Source organism: Rhinoderma darwinii, chromosome 5 (genome assembly GCF_050947455.1).
Source record: "Rhinoderma darwinii isolate aRhiDar2 chromosome 5, aRhiDar2.hap1, whole genome shotgun sequence".
In the NCBI taxonomy this organism is placed as follows: Eukaryota; Metazoa; Chordata; class Amphibia; order Anura; family Rhinodermatidae; genus Rhinoderma; species Rhinoderma darwinii.
In genome coordinates, this window is record NC_134691.1 from 54785904 (window position 1) to 54807263 (window position 21360).

Genomic DNA, 21360 nt, shown 5'->3' on the forward strand with positions numbered 1-21360 from the left:
GAGGGTATGTTCACACGTCTTAATAAATTACATCTGAAATTACGGAGCTGTTTTCAGGCGAAAACAGCTCCTGAATTTCAGACGTTTTTGCAAGTGCACGCGTTTTTCGCGGCGTCCATTAATTTTTCAATGGAGTCAATGAAAAATGGCTCCAATTATGTCCCAAGAAGTGACATGCGCTTATTTGAGGCAAGCGTCTTTTTACGCGCCGTCTTTTGACAGCGACGCGCAAAAATACACCTCGCCTGAACAGAACATCGTAAAACCCATTGAAATCAATGGGCAGATGTTTGCAGACGTAAAGGAGCCGTCTTTTCAGGCGTAATTTGAGGCGTAAAACGCCTGAATTATGTCCGTAAATAGGCCGTGTGAACATACCCTTACAGGGATATTTCATTAGATTAAAGGCATAACTTGAATCTATACAATCTGTAACAGTGCTCCCATTTACAGTATCTGTGCCTTTTAGGCCTCATGCACACGACCGTAGCCATGTGCACGGCCGTGAGTTTCGGGTCAGACAGCCGTGTAGTGTCACCTGCGGGCCACCCCGCAAATCGTGGGCCGTGCACATGGCTGCGTGCATTAATTTCTAGAAGCCTAGACCACAAAACACGGCCATAATAAGACATGTCCGTTCTTTTTGCGGTCCAGGCTCCTGGGCATTGCACAGGCTGTGGAAACCACGTGTGCATGGGCCCATTGAAATGAATGGGGCCGCAATTCACCCACAGATTTGCAGGTGAATTGTGGCCGCAAAAATACGTTTGTGTGCATGGGGCTTTACATGGTGTCTTCCCAGTTGGCAGAGGGGCCATCATGCACCAGGGCCCTTGATGAACTGAAACCTCTACATTCCCTATGAGTAAGCCCCTGCAGAAGATGCCATTGATATGTAGCTCTGAACCGCGTTAGAAGTCAGTCCAAAATTTCCATCAATGACACAAAACACAAATCTTACTCATTTACACTGATTTCAGATGATTATCATATAGCATCCCCAAACATGCCTAATGTATACATTAGAGGGGTATTCCAGGTCAAAGAGCTGTTTATAAGCAGCGGACTTGGGACATCCATGTATTACATGGTCACCATTCATCTGAAGGGCTCCATGTAATATTACTTTTCCCCTGCAGAAGCCACTGCAGGGGAAATATATAGCTGGCTGGATTTATTCAGGAGCCACAGTGGCTCTCATATTAATGTGGTTGTATGAGTTACGGTACTTAAAGGTACACGCAGCTGTATAAGATTTAGGGGCATGAAAATCATGTGCAAAATAGAATTTTTTTAATGCAAGTATCTACTTTGAGTCAGTTAGTTTCTAAAATAAAATGTTGCAAATTCAAAGAAAATAAATTACCCAATTGGAATATGTCCAACAACATCAATTTCATGAGTGTTAGGCATATCAGCAAAATAACAAGCAAGAGAGGTTGAAATTATCTGTGAGAGACAGAAAAACAGTTAGTATTATATCATACATTGGGAAAAAAAAAAACAACAGAAACTACATGACCACTAACTGTCAGTTTGTAGTCTGTTGCTAGGCAGCTTCTGACAAAATTTCAAAAGTCATGTGATAAATATCAGTGAAAGAAATGTTTTAATACATGTTAAAAAAACAACAACAGGGTATTGAGTAAATAGTTACAATGGAACAAAATAACTTAAAAGGGTTTTTCCCATAATCATTATTTACCATCTATTCACAGGATAGGTGATAAATATCTGATAGGTGGTGGTCCAACTGCTGGGACCCCACCAATCACGAGAACGGGCTTACCTTGTCGTTCCCGGGAGTCCCATAGGAATGGTGCCAGAGTGCGCTTGCTTGACCACCGCTCCATTCATTTCTATGGGGCTGCCGAGAGCTAACTACGAGACTTGATAAAATGAAAAAGATGGAACCACCGGCGCTGCTATGGTGAACAGTAATGTAAAGACTTGGACGGGCATCAAGGCAAGGGTTTTATTGACGAAGGCTACGCGTTTCAACACCGGACTGGTGTCTTCATCAGGCCAATAGAGAATGTGCGGTTCAGGCACATTTATATACACAGAAGGGAAGAAAAAACCGCCAAGGGGACAGGTCAAAGGTCAACCGCATTACAGAAGTAACATATATCATGTTTAGAATAAATACATAACGTTTGGGAAACATTTGTGACATTATAATTGACATAAATACATAAAAACGAGAGTAACAGGAGTAACGGTGGTACTCTAGCATCTCTGTACTTTAGTTGTTACATCAATTTAATTACGTTTCCTTGCCATTTTATACAGACCTGCAGAATCCATCGTCTAGCGTTACGTTATTAAACTGCGATAATTGGTAATAAGATGACTTTTATCTATGTCACAAACCGACTCACAAACGGCATTATAAGCCGTACCACCGTTACTCCTGTTACTCTCGTTTTTATGTATTTATGTCAATTATAATGTCACAAATGTTTCCCAAACGTTATTTATGTATTTATGTATTTATTCTAAACATGATATATGTTACTTCTGTAATGCGGTTGATCTTTGACCTGTCCCCTTGGCGGTTTTTTCTTCCCTTCTGTGTATATAAATGTGCCTGAACCGCACATTCTGTATTGGCCTGATGAAGACACCAGTCCTGTGTTGAAACGCGTAGCCTTCGTCAATAAAACCCTTGCCTTGATGCCCGTCCAAGTCTTTACATTACTGTTCACCATAGCAGCGCTGGTGGTTCCATCTTTTTCATTTTATCAAGTCTCAATTTGGACAACAAACTTTGTTTGCTGTGTTATGGACCTGGCAGCAGCTCCAATGCGTTTTTGACACATATCAGTGTCCACTGTTCAAGGTGAGCATATTCCAAACAAGTGTGCTCCCGTGCTTCACCCAGCCTTTATTTTGCACTATGTGGCGCCGTGTCTCTTTTTCTATCCCGTTTTAGAGAGCTAACTACGGCAGGCCCATAGAAATAAATGGAGAATGATCGAGCATGTGCAGTACCACTCCATTCCTATGGGGCTCCCAGGAACAGCAAGGTAAGCCCATTCTCGTGATCGGTGGGGTTGCCAGCAGTCGGAACCATCACCGATCAGATATTTTTCACCTATCCTGTAGATAGGTGATAAATAATGATTATGGGAAAGACCCTATAGTAAAATATGTACAGTATACACAGTGACATGAAAAAAGTATTTGCCTCCTTCCACATGTCCCCAAGTGAAATTTTGATTTTAAATTATAGGTAATGTTTAATTAAAGTGGGAATCCAAGGCACCGGGTTCACTCAAAACATACATTTTATTTTTTTAGCACGAGTAAAAGCGATAGACAGCAACGTAAAGCACACTGCCCGGTCATAGAGACAAGTAAGAACTGACAGTACTTTATATTTCCTGCCCTGTACTAATATCTATGATCACTTCGAGACAGGAAGAGGTCTCATGAAGAGAACCCCTTTTTGAATGTAAATCTTCTCTAGTCCCCAGCCAAATCTGGCTATACATGTCCGCTGCTGGGAAAATATATCATTACATTCTGGTTCTTCAAATGAATGGTGTTCTTGAAATTCATTGAAGCACCATGTGAGCCAGAGCATGGAGCCGCTATTACAGTTCTGGCTCATAGACGGGGTTCATATGGACAGGGGTTGTCTTCATGAGACATCCACTTTAACCCTTACACCATCCTAGAGCACCAAGGATGCTTCTATTACACTCTTCACTATAGCATACCACCTGGGATGTTACTAAAACCACCCACTTCTACGTACCATCACGGATAAAATGTATTGACCTCTAAAACACAAGATATACTTTCAAAAACATATTACACAGTTACAGAATGTAATATTATTTTAATAAGCTACACCCTTGTTAGGACTCACCAATGTCAGGTCAATAGGAATAACAAATCTGATTTTACTTTTAAACTTTTCATTGAGTTCTTTTGTCAGAATCAGTACCACAAGGGAGAGAATGGATAAGAGCAAAGCTCCTATATGAACCAGCTTGATGTTTTTAAAAATGTAGATATAAATCTGCAAAAAAAAATAATAGAAAGGATCCTAGTTATTACTGTGAAAAAATAAAATTCAGCAACATACAGAATGACAGCTGATTTGCAGAGATATCCAATGTTGGAAAATCCTCTTGGGCAATATTGTGAGCTTTCGAATAGTGGAAGAGCTAAATATCTCCACTGCTGACCAATCCTGTTTCATCATTAGAGTAGAACCTAAACATGTATGACCTGCATAATATATACAATAAAAGACATCTATGTACAAACACTAACAATAAGTGTACATTGGAGTGGATCTGCACTTTATACTTACGTAAAACATTCCCAAAGGTCCTGATATATAAGGTATCTTCATGCCTAGCAGGAACTTTACTTGTGATGTCACCACATGAGTGGCTGCGCCTGTTGTCATTGCACTAACTACCGGTTCTGATAATAGGATGGTTGTACAACCCAAATTCAACAAAAACATGGACATCTGTAATAGAAACAACAGCATTTCAGAGACATCTCTTTTGTCATCTACTCCATAGAGTCCATTAAAGCCAAGCTCTTAATAGATCTCTGCTCGGACTATAGTGTTCCAAGCAAGTTGTCCATAGTGGACAATTCCTTTAAGCAAATGCATACAAAAGATAACAGAGTCATGCACTATTTATAGTATGAAAGTAGAAAATATCATATTTTTATTGTATCACAAAAAATGGGAAATATAAAATATACAGGAGATCCAGACAAGATTTGACTGTATAGGGGCTACTTTAAATAAAAAAAATGCCAATATCACAACAGTCTATATCTCATACATAGGTATAGTACAATAGTAGAAACATGTGATATCATTTACATAATTACATGGGTAGAATGTACCTAGGCTACATTCACACAACAGCGGAAAAAAATTACCATTAAAAAGTGATCAACTGTCAGTTTTTGGCTTCGTTCACATCTGCGTCAGAGCTCCGTTCCGTAGTTCCGTCAGAACGGAGCCCTGACTGACACAAACGGAAGTCATCGCATCACCTTCGCAGAACCCGTGAAGACTAGAGACCACACTTGAAGAAGACGGCATCGGCGAGTGTGTAGGGCATTCAGCATCATCGTGCCGCCGATAGCCAGAAAGGGAACCTATAGTTCACTTGTCTCTTGATCCCCATGTCACAGATCCGTTTTTAATGGTTGTTACAAGTATTGACGGCCATTAAAAACGGATTCATTGACTTCTATGGGGGCCATCTGGCCGTTAAAACTGACAAAATTAGGACATGTCCTATTTTTGGATGGCCAGTATTCACGGGCCGTTAAAAAACGGCCATGTGAATACACCCACAGAACATCACTGTTCTGAAAACGGACATGTGACGGCAGTTGAAAAAATAGCCGTCGCATTGCTGTTTTTAACTGTCCTGTGAATGAAGCCTTAAGAAGCCAAAAAGCACACAGTGCAAACAGTAACTCTATTAGCAGAATAGTGAGTGCAGCTCTGGAGTATAATACAGGATGGAACTCAGGACTAGTACAGGAAAAGTAATGTCATGTATGTACACAGTAACTCCACCAGAGTGGCTATCACAGAGATGGTAATGTAGACCGTGCAAGGCAAATATTAGCATATCCACCGAAGGAAAGGGTGGGAAATGGTGTCACTAGGAACACTGTAGTTTCTGGCAGGAGAAAATAATCAATGTATGCACAGACGGAGGTCTGAAAAAAAGGCTGCCACTAGTGCAAAGCCCTAACCACTATGCATGTAAACAAAATCCCACAGGGTGCCACAATCAAATTGCCTTACCCATTAGTAGAGTATAGTCAGATAGCCCCAAGAACCAATATGGACTATTGCATGACCTGCCTAAGTAGAGTCGTGTGTTAACGAACCTTCCTTTACCCCATCCTATCCCCCCACCCCCACCTTTAGGAAAGACACGTGACACCGAGGTTGGATGTGAAATGGCCACAGCAGCCGTTTATTAATTTTACAGTTTTATAAAAACAATTTAAATCCGAAACCTTCGGATAACTAGTTAGGAATCCACCAGAGAATTCCTTCTAATAATTCACATGACCCAACATGGGTCAGAAACGTAAATAACAATTTAACGTTAACATTAACCCGAGCAGAGGAAGTCCTTGAAGCCCTTTCAGATATTCCTTTTTTAAGAACACACCGAGTTAGCCATCTGCAAACCACTAATTACCTCCAGCCGTAAACAAGCTCGGAAGCACCGTTCACCTCTGCATATGGCTCCAACCACTAGAAGTCCACTTCAAGGGGATAACACCCGATGAAGCCCTCAAGTGATATACCGACCACTAGAAGTCCACTTCAAAGGGATAACACCCGATGAAGCCTTCAAGTGATATACCTTCTACCAGAAGACCACTTCAAAGGGATAACACCCGATGAAGTCTTCAACCATGTACCTTTTTTGGGGGACGCATACCCCCGATGCGACCACCCCACCATTTTGTACTGACTGGCCTCAAGGACTCCCCCCGCCACAGCGAAACAGGCCTTGACCACCTTAAGCCTGTGAGTTCCTCCACACCACCACCGCCCTTTCTATGCCTTCTGCTATCGCCAAGCTCCAAAGATCAATGCCAACCTCGGTCAGATGAACCCCGTCACTCCTCCAGAAATTCCCCACTCCTGACTCCAAATCCCTATGCCTCACGCAAATGCCCCCGTTTTTTGCCACAAAACGGGACACCGCCCGATTAACTTTAATGCGAGCCTTATTGACTCTCTCCACAGATCTAGCTAACCGCCAATGCTTTCTTGGGACTATGTCCGACCACACTATCACCAACTTGGGATAAGATACCCACAAACACAACATATCATGTTTGATATCCCGCACCAACTCACGAAAGGGGCGGACTACTAAGTCATTCCCACCCACGTGCAACACTAAGACCTCCAGGAACCCTATCAAGCCGAGCATATGTCTGGAATTCCGCCAACACCCTGCTCCACGACATACCTCTAAATCCCAGCCAATGCACAACCGCATCCTGTCGCGGAATGCGCAACTGGCGACCATCCGGGCGGACGTCCGCCCTCAAAGCCCCCCAGTGCACATAAGAATGACCCATCAACCACACCAAACACGGAGGCGAATCTGAAACGGAAAAAACAATTAGGCACCACCATATAACATTTTTAAAGCGTTAACAACAAAAATTCATAACATATGGGGGCGGACATAGGACTTAAACCTGTTGGACTCCCAACGACCAATACGCCGCACCCCCTCATCATCCAGCCCCCAGCGCCCCGCTTCTGTTGCTGCGCCAATCCTGAAGGAATGAGATGAATATGAGCCTGCCGCAACACCAACCGCCATCAAACATTTTTTAAATACAGCTCCAAACTGAAACCTGGACAAAAACGACCCGTCCACATGACGTAACAAAGGCAAATCTGGAGACCCCCTTTTTGGCGTAAAACCCCGCATGCACTCTACTGGGCACATAACCGACCCCGGGAGGGCGAACAAAACTATCAGTTTACCCTTCCCTACTTGGTCAGTTTTTGACCGACGCAACCATACCTCCAGCCGATCTGCGAATAGGCTCACCTCCCCAGATCTCAGCCCCCCTGCCTGTTTGGTACTTGGCGACACCAACTCACCTATTCTAAATGCCCCAAAGAACGCTAACGAAAAAGCCAACCGAAACAAATCCATTTCGTCTGAAGAACGACAGACCGATGCTAATGAACCGCCCAACGAGCTAAGCAAAGCAAACGACACAGGCCTTCTACTATCCGCCTCCACCCTACCTCGGCGCAACCCCTTCAAAGCCTGCGATACCAGAAATTCCTTTGATACATCCTGAAAGCCCCGCAACTTAAACCCAAACGCCACCGCAGATATGAACCGGTTCACCTTCGCCACTGAAAACCCCGCCTCCCAGGCGTCCCCTAACCAGTACAAAAGTGCCACCAACCTGTCTCTATCCGTATTGACGTCAACCAACTCTCTTACCCACTCCTCCCACTGCCTCCAACAAGCAGCATAAGCACTCCACGTCGTGCGCGCCAAAGACCTTTGTAACAGTTGTCCTACGGGACCGATACCAGATCCCAAAGATGTTCCGGACAAGCCAAACCGAGACGTTCCGCTCCCGGTGCCAATTGCCGAAACCGGTCCCACTGCGAGCGAGAAAGAGCATCAGCGATACAATTCCGTACACCCGGGACATGCACCGCCACCACCCACGCGTTCAACGACAAACACACCAACACTAAATGTCGCAACAATTGAACTACCGGAGGAGAGGACGCCGTGATGTTATTAATGGCAAGCACCACCCCCATGTTGTCGCAGTAAAAACGGACCTTCTTATCCCTGAGCCTGTCCCCCCAAATGGTAGCCGCCACCACGATGGGAAACAGCTCGAGCAGGGCCAGATTCCGCGTGAGTCCACTGGACACCCAGCTAGCCGGCCATTGACCTGCGCACCACGGACCTCCCCCGTAAGCTCCAAAACCGCCTGCCCCAGCCGCATCCGTAAAAATATTCAAATCACTCGTATCCTGCGCTGGGGCCATCCATAGCGAGCGACCATTGTACTGGCCCAAGAAGTCATCCCAAACCTGAAGATCAGCTCGGTGCTCCTCCTTGAGCCGCACAAAATGATGCGACGCACGCACTCCCGCCGTTGCCGCCGCCAACCTCCTACCGAACACCCTCCCCATCGGCATAATCCGGCAGGCGAAATTCAACTTCCCCAGCAGCGACTGAAGCTCCCGCAGCGTCATTTTCTTCATTCTACAAGCCCGCCGTACCTCCAGCCTCAAAGCACCCAACTTATCCGCAGGGAGACGACACTCCATTGCCACCGAGTCTATTTCGATTCCCAAAAAACAAATCGTCGTTACCGGGCCCTCCGTTTTTTCTGGCGCCAAAGGAATCCCAAAATCCCTCGCCACCTTCTGTAGTGCATGAAGCAAATTACCGCAAACCGGCGAACCCCCCGGGCCAACGCACAAAAAATCATCTAAGTAATGGATCAACGAGTCGACCCCGGATACTCCCCTCGTTACCCACTCCACGAAGCTACTAAACGCCTCGAAGTATGCACAAGAAAGGGAACACCCCATCGGAAGGCACCGATCCACGTAAAAAGCCCCATTCCAAAAACAACCCAACAGCCGTTGGCTTTCTGGATGAACCGGCAACAACCTGAACGCCGCCTCGATGTCGGTTTTTGCTAGCAGCGCACCTGGACCCGCAGCCCGCACTAACCCCACCGCCTTATCGAATGAGGTATAAACTACGGAGCACAACTCGTGATCAATCCCGTCATTTACCGACGAACCCTTGGGATACGATAAATGTTGAATCAAACGAAATTTTCCGGGCTCGCGTTTAGGGACAATACCCAACGGGGACACAACTAAATCTTTTACAGGCGACTCAACAAACGGCCCCGACATGCGGCCCAACGAAACTTCTTTTAACAACTTTTCCGACACGACTTTTGCATGCAAGTAAGCCGATTTTAAATTCCTCCGCGTAACCGGAACCTCATAAGGAGGCGGAGGAATAACAAAACCAACACGAAACCCTTCGTAAAGCAACTTAGCCGCCGCCCTATCCGGATACTCATTTAGATAAGGGGCCATCTTTTCCACCCTCACCGGCGACACCCCCTTGACCAGCCGCGGAAGGCTGGTTTCCTGACCTCTTTTTTCGCAGACATTTTGCCGCCCCGTGTGAAGCCCCATTACACTCGGAACACACGTGCTTGAACTTGCACGTGGCCCCGAACTTACACTGGCCTTCATTAAATTGCCAGCAAAAACCCGCCTTTCCCCCGCCGCTTTGTCCAACCTGACTAGACTGGCCTCCCTGGCCGGCGCTCCCGGGAAAGGACTGCCTAACCGGAGCCGTAACCCGTAACCAGAGAGCAATATCCTTCTGGTCCCACCGAATCGCCGGCCGAACCGCTTTTCGCTGACGGAATTGCTCATCGTACCGCAGCCACGCCTGACCCCCATACGCCCTATGAGCCTCCCCAATGGCATCAAAATAACAAAACAACGCCGAACAATTTTCCGGCGCCTTTTCCCCTATCACACTAGCCAATATGGCGAACGCCTGCGACCAATTAACGAACGTTTGCGGGATAAGCCTATACCGCCGCCGTTCTTCCTCGTCCTTTTTACTCTCGTCCCGCTTGCTCTTATCCAAATTAAATTTAGCGAGCGGCAAGAGAGAAAAAAACTCCACATATTCGTCCTTCCAGATCCGCTCGCGCACCTCCTGCTTTAAATGCGCCCCCAACGGACCTTCGAAACAAACGTACACCTCCCCCCGAGCACGGTCATCAATATGCACCCGATCGCCATCCTTTTGTGCCTCGGTCTGTACCGACACCGCGACCGCCTCCCTAACCGCCAGCACGGGCCGCGCCTGTACCAATCCCACGTCCCTGGGGCCCTCCCACACTACCGCCGGGGACACTTCCGAAACTACAGGCGCCGCAGCCCTATCTAGGCGCCCGACCAGCTCCCTCAAGCAACCCACTAAATCTGCCAGACCCGCGCCATCGCGCCCGCCCGCGCCACTACCGGCCACCGATGCGACGCTAGCAGCCCCCCCGCTGACACCCGACATAAAAATCGCTGGATACGACAATGATGGAGTTACACACTCACCGGGCCGCACAGGCGCTGTGTTCCCGTCAGCCGGACCATCCTGACCTCGACGATACACGTCCAGTTCACCTTCCTCCAGCTCCTCTCTCGCAGACGACTGGCCATCCCACCGACATCTTCGGATCGGAGATGATGAAGCGCTGACTGATGGGCCGGCAACCTGCCGCCCGACCGATGGAACCCAGACTTCCGACTGGACCTGTTGCCTCAACGTCGCTGCAGATCTAGGCGTCCGTCTCGATGATCCTGAAGAGGCCTGCCCCCTGGCCGGAACATCACCAGGCGGGGCGGCCGTACCTCGTCCTCCAGATCTTCCATCCGATGGTGGAGGGGTGACAGGGAGCCCGGCCTGCGAATCCCTGCTCACCGCCGGACCCCGTCGCGGCTTGGGATTCCTGCCAGGACGCAGGGCCTGGGAAGGGGCGGTCCCCCCAGCTGCCTGGCCTGCAGCGTCCGAGATCGGGCTCCCTCTGCGACGCCGTGTCCGCGGGACTGTCTCAGGACTGAGGCGCTCTGGAGGTCGAGACCGCCGGGAGGGACGGGTCGACCCGGCCTGCGTCGCCGTCACCCCCGGCAACGCTCTCTGCCTGCTCCGGACAGGAGCAGTTGTTGCCGACTCCCCCCCCTGCCGCCATGCTAGGAAGGGGGCCGGGGGAGGGGAGCCTGTCCCCTGCAACAGACCCCGAACGCCGGGCCTGACGTGGCAACACGGCGTCCGGGATCCTCGCTAATGCAGCCACGGTCTCCTCCAGCCATCCGGGACCGTGGTGCACAGCAGCAGCACGCAGCTGCTCTAAAAAAAATGCCTCTGACATGCTGTACGAGCGCGGGCAACGGGGAGCTTGTCCTTACTGTGCTACTCCTTCCGCTGCTTCCGGCTCAATGCCGAAAACAGCGGAAAGAGCAGCAACGGCCCCCTGACTCCTCCCTGACCCCCTCCAACTCCCTCCAACTCTCCCTCACCAGTTAACCCTTTCCCTACCAGGGAGGTCATGGAGGCTTCCCCTTCAGCCCTGCAGGCTCCGTCCAGCCCCTTCTAGAAAGTGACATGGATATAATATAAAAAACTTATTCAATTAACAGTATAAGACTGTATATAGGTTCAGCAGCCATACTTATAATAACCCTGGATAACCTTCATTTTCTTTTCTGTCCTTTCTATTATCTAATCTTTTTCTGATTATATCAACTTCCACTCTATTAACGCTATTATATGTAGTGTGTCAAACATCTAGTTATGCTCATAGACAAAGCTTATATTATAGATAAGTTGTATAAAGAGATGCATGTAAGAAAAATAATATACAGTACGAAAAATAAATTGGGGAATAATTGGAAACAATTCTGGATATGCATTAGGGAAATGCTGTGAATGCAGACGTACAACTAACTTCTAGTGACTGTTATGAAGTCCAACCTTAAGAAAATGTACTATCCAATAGCTACAATATGAACTGACTGTAATATAATATCATCTAAGTATTTCATTTAAAGTAATATTCCCAATGGGATATGCCATAAATGTCTGATAAATGTGGGTCCTAGCTGTGGGACCTGCACCTATCTCTAGAATAGGGTCACCTAGCTTCAGAATGGGCGTCACCATACCCTCGGCTGCCACATTTAGGTGGAGAATGAATGGAGATGTGACCACGTGCTCAGCTGTTTCCGTCACTCTCTTAGAAATTAATGAATGTGTGCGGCCACCTCTTTGTTCACCTGGATGAGGTGTTTGGGGGCTGCCTCACTAGGGAGTCGGGTAACCCCCGTTCTGGAAAAAATTGTAATGGAGATAACAGTCACTAGTTGCTATAATGTAGAAACCATACTGTAACTTTGCATGTGATGTACAACAATAGAAAACATACAAACATTATGTGAGATTCCTGAATGGAGTTTTCCCATAAGCAACATATTAGAACATACTGTATAATATAAAATCTCTAGTATCCTCTCGCTTCTCCACTGCTCGGGGTATGTACATGTAATCTGTTTGGTACCAATAGGGTCGGGGTCACTGAAGTATATGAACCCTTTATGGGGAATGTATTATGCCTCATGCACACGACTTTAGAGGTGTGCGTGGTCCGTGATTACGGCACGGACGGGCCGTGTAGTGCCATGTGTGGGCCGTTCTCAATCACAGACTGTGCACACACAAGACGCGCATTGATTTTAATGAGCCCGGACCGCAATTGCGGACCGTATAATGACATGTCCTAATTTTTTTAAGGTCCGGGCTCCGGGCAATGCACAGACCGTGGAAACAACGGTCGTGTGCATTGGCTCATAAGGTAGCAATTGCGGATAACATATGGCCGCAAATGCATGGTCGTGTGCATGAGGTCTTAGACCGTTGATGCAGCCATTTTGCACTCCATTGACTTTATTGGAAAAGCAAAAAATTTTTTTTGAGATACACATGCTTTTCCCAAGTTTTGAAGGGGTTATCTTACTACAGACATTGATGGCATGTCACTGGGATATGACATTAATGTCTGATTGGTGGAAATTCGACCACTATGACCCCGTTGACCACTAGAACAAAGTGGCAGCATCTCGGCTTTGCTTTTTCAGAGGCAGCCCATTATAGTCAACGGCACTAATACCCATGCTCCTTCAAGGGCCCAAAGACCATCTAGCGGTCACTGCATGAATTAACTACTCTGTACATCTCTACTATGTCTGCCCCTTCAATGCATAAATCCTCTACTGTTGGGAAGCAAAAGAAAAAACATTACAGTAGCATGTAAAATGTATGGCTATTGGCTGATAACTGCAAATTATATACTAGTATATGAACAAATGTGAGACTTCTACCTGGATGACCCCTCCTAAAAATGTCACAGCTGCAGCAACTCCTATTCTTTGCATTTCAAAGTCAGATAAACCCAGGTCATTCAGCGAGGAATTGGTGACATTGCTGCTGTTTAATGGAACAAGCCGCTCAACGGCTGCACAAGATATCAACGATGTGATAGCGAAAGTCCCTGCAATACAAACAAATACAACATGCAGATTACGTCACCAGAAATACATAATTCTGAGGATAAATATGCGTAGGGGGTCATTTAAAAAAATGTCCTCCACTTTCTAACCCTCAAATGAAAGGTCAATATCTGATTCATTGTGAAGGGCTACAATACTATTGTACTAATGTCTTTTACACTCGTTTTTGTGGACCTTCAGCTCTCATTTCCTTTCAGACTTTCTGTATGTTCCCACGGTCTTAAAGGAGCACTCCCACAAAATTTTTCAGTGTCTCATGTGTGAACAGGAAGTCAGTTTCTAGCTGTGATTGTAATGAATAGAGACTTCCTGTCCAGACATGAGACGCTGTGGCAGTTGGAGAGTCCTATTGGTGGAGGCATGACACAGCTGAGGACAAGAAGGGAGTGGATAACTCACAAATACAGCCACCGGTAAGAATATTACCTTCATCTCAATATACATAATGTGCCTCTCTAATAGGCCAGAGAATAAAAAAAAATTGTGGGAGTGCTCCTTTAAATTGAGGCGGAAAAATCAGTCGCTGATTTCAAATTCCACGCTGATTTTGACACGTTTTTTTTTAGCGTTTTTTTAAAACAGCCCACTGAAGGTTTTGATTTTGAGGCGTATAAACAGCACACATTTTTTGTCGCTTTTTAGCGCACAAAATAGCGCTGAAAGCATTCTGCCCCCTATTGATTTCAATGGAAATTTTCAGGCAGATTCCAGGCCTAGATAGGTCAAGACGCCTTTTTTCTCAACGTCGCGGATCATGATTCAGTGCGCTAAAAATGTAGTGCCGTCTGAACTATGGTGCTGTTTCCTATTATAAACAATGGGAGGTAAAATAGAAGCGTTTCCCATGCTAATTCCGGTGCGGAAAAAGCGTCTAAATCAGAGTGCTGAAGACCGTCGTGCGAACAAACCCAAAGTGGGCTAGACCATATTCAGTTCCTATAGACCTCATTAGGCGGCAGTTTCTATTGATGCCTAAGGAGACTGAATACAGATTAGTTACAATAGTGTCAGCATAGGGCTGAAAATATTCTTCTACTTATGTGTGAAGGGGACTGGAGTATCAAGGTATGTATAAAAAAAATTGGAGCTCTGACATCTCATTAAAATACTTGTCTACTCAAATGACTTTAATAGGAGTTGTATAAATAACTATGAAGTAAGCTCCCCCTAGTGGCTGCTGCAGGCAGACAGAATTTTATCATAGACACTCGGCTGTCTCTGTTTATAGGGTCATTCTGATTGCGCTCTCAATGAAAGCACCCGGGACGTGGCCTGTACTTATGGGCAGGGTTTACATAGAATATAAATCTCAAATCATCCTAAAATTGATCCTTAAAAGTAGGTAAGTACACTTATAAAATATTAGCATAGAGCAGTACAGTTAAAGGCGTTTTCCAGCCAATAAAAATTGATGGCCTCCTCTGGATAGGTTATCAATAGCTGATGGATCTGGTTCTGACTCCTAGGACTCCCACCAATCAGCTGTTTTAAAGGGGCAGCAGTCATATCTTCTTGTTCGCTGTAAATCGTGGACATGCATTTAGCGCCGATTCAGGGAGAAAAGGCTGCAATACCTGTGAATTGCCACTAAGATTCACTAAGATGGTCGAAGATTCACAGTGAGCAAGAAGAAATGAAGGGGAAGAAGCGCTTGTACGAGTGATGCGGCCCCTTTGGAAGAGCTAATCGGCGGGGGTCCCGGGAGTCGGACCCCGACCCATCAGTTATTGATGGCTTATCCTGAGGAGGCCATCAATTTTTATTGGCTTGAAAACCCCTTTAAGGACTCTGTATAAATATAAATAGTAGCTTGCAGTGAACTTTAACCCTTTCCTGTTATCTGCCATAAGGTGCTGGAAGTCGTTCGCCACAAAATATAGTAAAGTTTTTTAATCTCACCCATTGCAACATGACGACTCATCCCAAATATGGCATATAACAACGGAGGAAAGAAGGAGCCATACAACCCAAACACAGGGTGAACTGATGACATGACTGCAAAGGCAAGACCTGCAAGTAATTATAAGTATGATCATTACTATAGAAGAATATTTCGGAATAAAGAGAAATGAGGCAATGTTGTGTCAAACGGGCTCACTACTGTCAGAATACTTGAAGGGTAAAACATAGTCAATGAAAGTCAATCATTTCTAGTAACAGTCCCATACTAAATGTATCCCTCAAATGGTTTTGTGTCACTGAAAGTTTTTTCTACATAATAATATTCCACTTTGTCACACTCAGGCTCTGTTCACAACATGTTTGAACCCTACATGTATACGCCAAAAGTATTCATAGGCCTCCATTCACCCGACGGGTGTCAAAAGAGGGTCCTATTGATCTTCGTCGGGCTGGTATACCTTTTTTTTTGCTGTATAGAAAAGCATAGCATCCTGTAAAAAAAGGTATAGAATGCAGTATACAATTTATTTACATGGGAACCTATCAGCAACGTATGCCACTGTATGCCTATGCAGCGGCATATGTCAGAAGTATTCATCGGGCAATATTCCCAACATATACATCTGACAGAAGGCTCAGGCATAATGTGAACAGAGCCTTAATTGACTGTGTCAGAAGTCAAAGTAAAATATTATGCATGGTGGCGCAGTGCCCAGTATGATGTAACTTTACCGTACTAATCCCAGTGACGCAAGGCATAATACATGGGTGTGAATGTGTTAAAGGGCAATGCTACAGATTGTGTCCAGTAATCTCTCAATTTAGCAGCACAAGATTCATTCACACCCCGCCATCAGAATCAGATGAGAATAAAGAAATCTATAGGGTGAGGAAATGTACAGCCTGCCCGCTCTTTCCTGGACATCACACATAATAGATGCCTGGTGTGTTCAGTTTAATTTACATACAATAGCAGGGACGCACAAAGAGGGGGTTATCTCCAGTGGCAGAAGCACCCACACACTTGTAGCAGCTAAAGTACATAGAAGTAACCGAAGAGAATCCTAGTGGTACCACAATATTTTGTCTCGATTTTTTTATAGGAATATAAAAAGTTAGATGCACAAAAATTAAATATGTTTTTCAGTCCTATATATTACAAGTACATCTATTTGTTACATATTCTCTGATTTACGCTTCGTTCAAATCTGCTTCAGGGCTCCGTTCAGGTGTTCCGTCAGAACGGAACCCTGACTGAAACAAGTCGACTACGGTATTGCTTCTGTCAAAACGACGGAACCCTTGCACAAGGAAGACAAACGTAAACCATTTGTACCGGATCCGTCACCATAGATATGAATGGTGATGCAAACGGAAACCTATGGTTTGTGCCCACACAGTATTATGCCCCCTAAGTGCCACACACAGTATATTGCCCCTTGAAGTTTTCTCATATGGTATTTTGAGCTGTGGATTAAGTTCTATCTGCTTTGCACCCAGGGCCGGCCTTAGCATAGATAGCGCCCCATGCAAAATTATCTTTCGGCACCCCACCCCATCATAAAAAAAATGACCCATAAAAAATTATAATGCCCCGCCACATTATAATGCCCTATATAGTGCCCCCTCAGTATAATGCCCCTTTAGTGCCCCCATACAGTATAATAATAATATTTCATAATACATCATAACCCCTTCAAGGACACAGTATTTTTTTCCTCTAATTGTGCCCACACAGTATTATGCCCCCTAAGTGCCACACACAGTATATTGCCCCTTGAAGTGCCCCTACACAGTATATTGTGAGCTTAGTGGCCTCCACACAGTATAATGCCCCCTCCCTTGGCTCCCACACACAGCCCCCCCTTGTAGATAGTGCCCCCCTGCAGGTTGTGCCATACAGCCTCTCTGTATATAGTGCCATACATCCCCCCCACCTCCCCCTTGTAGATCGTGCCATACAGCCCCCACCTCCCTCTTGTAGACAGTGCCCCCAAACAAACAAAAAATTGTACACACCTAGGCCCCGTTCCCATGACGAACTGAGCTGCTCCACGATGGGATCCTTTTGTAGGCTGTAGCCTAGTACAGAGTTTCCCAACATTTTCAGGCTGGAGGCACTCCCGGAAAAAAAAAATTCTCCAGGCACCCCTACCAAAAATTGTTTAGAGAAAAACGGAAAATGGCTAAAAACAAGCACTACACTCTTAGGGTATGTTCACACAGCGTTTTTTGTAAGGCAGAAAAAATCAGCCTCAAAATTCTTTCAGGAATTTTGAGGCAGATTTTGAATTGGCAGCATTATTTGACATTTTTCTTTGCATTTTTTTTACGCCATAAAAGATAATGCAAAATACGCTGGCAAAAAAGCACTACAAACGAGCGTCACAGGTATTTTCTGCCTCCTATTAATTTCAATTGGACGTCAGAGGTGGAAACCACTTGAAGACCATCAGCCCCCCACTCACAGTAAAATGACCATCAGCCCGCCGCCACTCACAGTAAAATGACAATCAGCCCGCCACTCACAGATTCCCACTGTAGATAGTGCCACACAGCCCCTTGTAGGTAGCGCAACACAGCCCCCTTGTAGGTAGTGTCACACAACCCCCTTGTAGGTAGTGCCACACAACCCCCTTGTAGGTAGTGCCACACAGCCCCCATATAGGTGGTGCCACACAGCCCACTTGTAGGTAGTGCCACACAGCCCCCTTGTAGGTAGTGCCACACAGCCCCCTTGTAGTTAGTGCCACATAGCCCCCCTATAGGTAGTGCCACACAGCCCCCTTGTAAGTAGTGCCGCACAGCCCCCTTGTAGGTAGTGCCACAAAGCCCCCATGTAGGTAGTGCCACAAAGCCCCCTTGTAGCTGGTGCAAGACACCCCCTTGTAGGTAGTGGAACACAGCCCACTTGTAGAAAGCACTCCCCCTTCCCGTAGATAGCACCACTGTAGATCCCTAAAGGAGCGGAACCCCCTGTGGCCAGGGATTCCACTCCTGGGCGGAGGGCTTGATGTCTCTGTCCATATATATATATTGACACAGATATCAGGGGCAACTCCTTCAGCGGAATCCTCGTCCACAGCGTTGCCGACACTGTGACTGGGGATTCCACTCCAGGAAAAGTCACTGACGTCTCTGTCCATTTATGGACAGTGATGTCAGGGGCTTCTCCCGGAGTGGAATCTCCAGCCACAGCATCGGGAATTCCACTCCAGGAGAAGCCCCTGACGTCTCTGTCCATTTATGGACAGTGACGTCAAGGGCTTCTTCTGGAGTGGAATCCCCGGGCACAGCGTCAGCAACGCTGTGGATGGGGATTCCGCTGAAGGAGTTGCCCCTGATGTCACTGTCCATATACAGAGAGATGAAGCGCTCCGTCCAGGAGCAGAATCTCCGGCCACACAGGGATTCCGCTCCTTCAGGGAACTACAGTGGCACTAGTAGATAGAAGAGCAGGGAGATATAGTGTTCATTTTATAGTGTTCAATAGTTTCTGCGTCCTAAGTACGCAGATACTAATGAATGTGGCGTTGCTAACGCTGTAGAAGTCGCAGCGGCTGCTAGCAGTGCCACTGGCCATGGGCGCCCTCATGCCCGGTGTCGCCACTGAGAGAAGCGCCCGGGCGGAAAGGCAGCTGCTGAGTCACTGGTTCCGGGCGCTTCTGAAACAAGCAGGGGAAGGGAGCCAGAGCAGCGCCCCCTTCCACCTGCTGGAGTGATGTGCCCTGTGCAATGGCACAGGTCGCACACCTCTAAAGCTGGCCCTGTTTGCACCCACTATATTATTACACGTGTGCTGTTTAAATTTAATATTTTTGGTAGTAGACAGATGATAGATAGATAGATAGATAGATAGATAGATAGATAGATAGATAGATAGATAGATAGATAGATAGATAGATAGATAGATAGATAGATAGATAGATAGATAGATAGATAGATACATTTCTTACCTTGTGCCACCTGCTGGACTCCCAACATCATTCCTGAGATAATGTCTGGCAAGATGTTTTCCCGTAGTTTATACCTGGGACCCCACTCCAGTATAGGTATTCTTCTTAGCCACCATCGTCTCACATCTGCCAAGGTGATAGTAGATACTCGCTTCCAAAGTAAACACAAATAACTTTTCCTGCATGGTTTCTTGCTGGTCATTTCTATTTTTCAGTCTGGTAAATTAATTCTGCTGCTCCATGTAACACCGTTCTCTAGTCCACCTATACTCTCCGCACCTGAATGGCTAAAGTACTGTGTGACAATCCCTGATTTGCATTGCTACCCGCCCAAGTACATGTGTCCTCTATGTATGAGGCAGAACACGTTGTGCAATACCTGTAACAGAGCCCTGTGAGAGGATTGACTTTATACACCTTGTATTTCTGCAGACATTATAATACAGTTTATTAGTAATATCTTAAAATGGTCACGTGGGAACCAAAAATTATTAGCAGTGTACTCACTGCAGTATGTGAGTACACTCGCTAATATACATTCCGGTCCTCCGTCGCGCAGAATATGAGATTTTAATAGATTTTTATAGTGCTGGCTCGGGACCGGAAGCGTAGTTGCACAGTCTTACTTCATGACGACACGACTCTTCTTTATGTGACCGGTCCCGCTGTAATCTATGTACTATCACATGAAGAAGAGTCGTCATGTCGACGAGCAGAGGTAATAATTGAGGAAGTGACTGCTGCATATTTTATTTTAGTAATGTTTATATTCTCTACCCTTAGACTCTGTTCACATCTGCATCGTGGCTTCCATTTATAACTGAAGCTACTGTGCAGTGGTATCTGTTGTATGACAGACACCACCGGCACCCAACGGACCTAATTGGCTTAAAATGGGCTCCATTGTGGCGTCCATAGTTTTGACAGGAAGAATTCTCCCCTTACATGTCTGTAAATAATTTTTGTATAAATATCATATTCGGATGTCAGAGCCTAATGATTACACAGAGATAAGTGGCGCCACATAAGGCCCTGTTCACAGCACATTAAGAGTCTACATTGGAGGTATATGTCGGGAGGATCTTCCAACCTACAGTGGATAAAGAAAGCAGGGGCATAACTAGGAAACACTGGGCCCCATAGCAAACTTTTTACTGGGCCCCCCTCCCCTGGGTGCCACACATAGCCCACCCTTGTGCCCCCTGTAAATAGTGTGACACAGTCCCCCCTGTAGACAGTGCTACACAGCTCCTCTGTAGAAAGTGCTATACAGCCCCCCTGTAGACAGTGCTATACAGCGCACCCTGTAGACAGCACTATACAGCCCCCCCCCCCCCCCCAGTAGACAGTGTTATACAGCACGCCCTGTAGACAGGGCTATACAGTCTCCCCATACAGTGCTATACAGTGGCGTAACTACCGCGGCTGCTACGGGGCCCGGGGCTTGAGGGGGCCCGGTGGCGCCGCTAGCAGCCGTTATGGCTACTACAGCGGTAGCGTCGCTACTGTGGGGCCTGCGACGCCGAGCCTTACACAGGCCCTCTCATGCCTGTAGGTGTCGCTAGCACCGGAGGGGGCCCCAGTGCTAGCGGCAGCCAAATACATGTATTAGCACTGAATGGCCGGGCATGTTCCGTGCCTGACCATCCAGTGCCTTACAATGACACTGATTGGCTAGCGGCGCGATGACATCATCGCGCCGCTTCCATGCTTGGAAGGTGCTGATTGGCGGGGCAAGTCATTCTGCCCCGCCAATCAGCGTCATTGGAGGACGCTCGTTCAGCCCCTGCAGACATGCTCAGAAGAGAGCAT

At 46.5% G+C, this 21360-nt stretch overlaps 1 protein-coding gene across 1 annotated transcript in view; it reads right to left on the reverse strand.

Moving 5' to 3' along the window:
• The window catches only part of SLC26A7 (solute carrier family 26 member 7), an 83499-nt gene extending 63749 nt beyond the window's left edge, over positions 1-19750 (reverse strand). The window contains exons 1-6 of the mRNA XM_075828067.1: positions 19549-19750; positions 15590-15700; positions 13502-13671; positions 4328-4492; positions 3878-4030; positions 1367-1449 (exon numbers count right to left, since the gene is read on the reverse strand). Coding sequence (XP_075684182.1) covers positions 1367-1449; positions 3878-4030; positions 4328-4492; positions 13502-13671; positions 15590-15700; positions 19549-19750 — 884 coding nt within the window. The remainder of the gene's footprint in view (positions 1-1366; positions 1450-3877; positions 4031-4327; positions 4493-13501; positions 13672-15589; positions 15701-19548) is intronic.
• Between the last annotated feature and the right edge of the window lie 1610 nt (positions 19751-21360).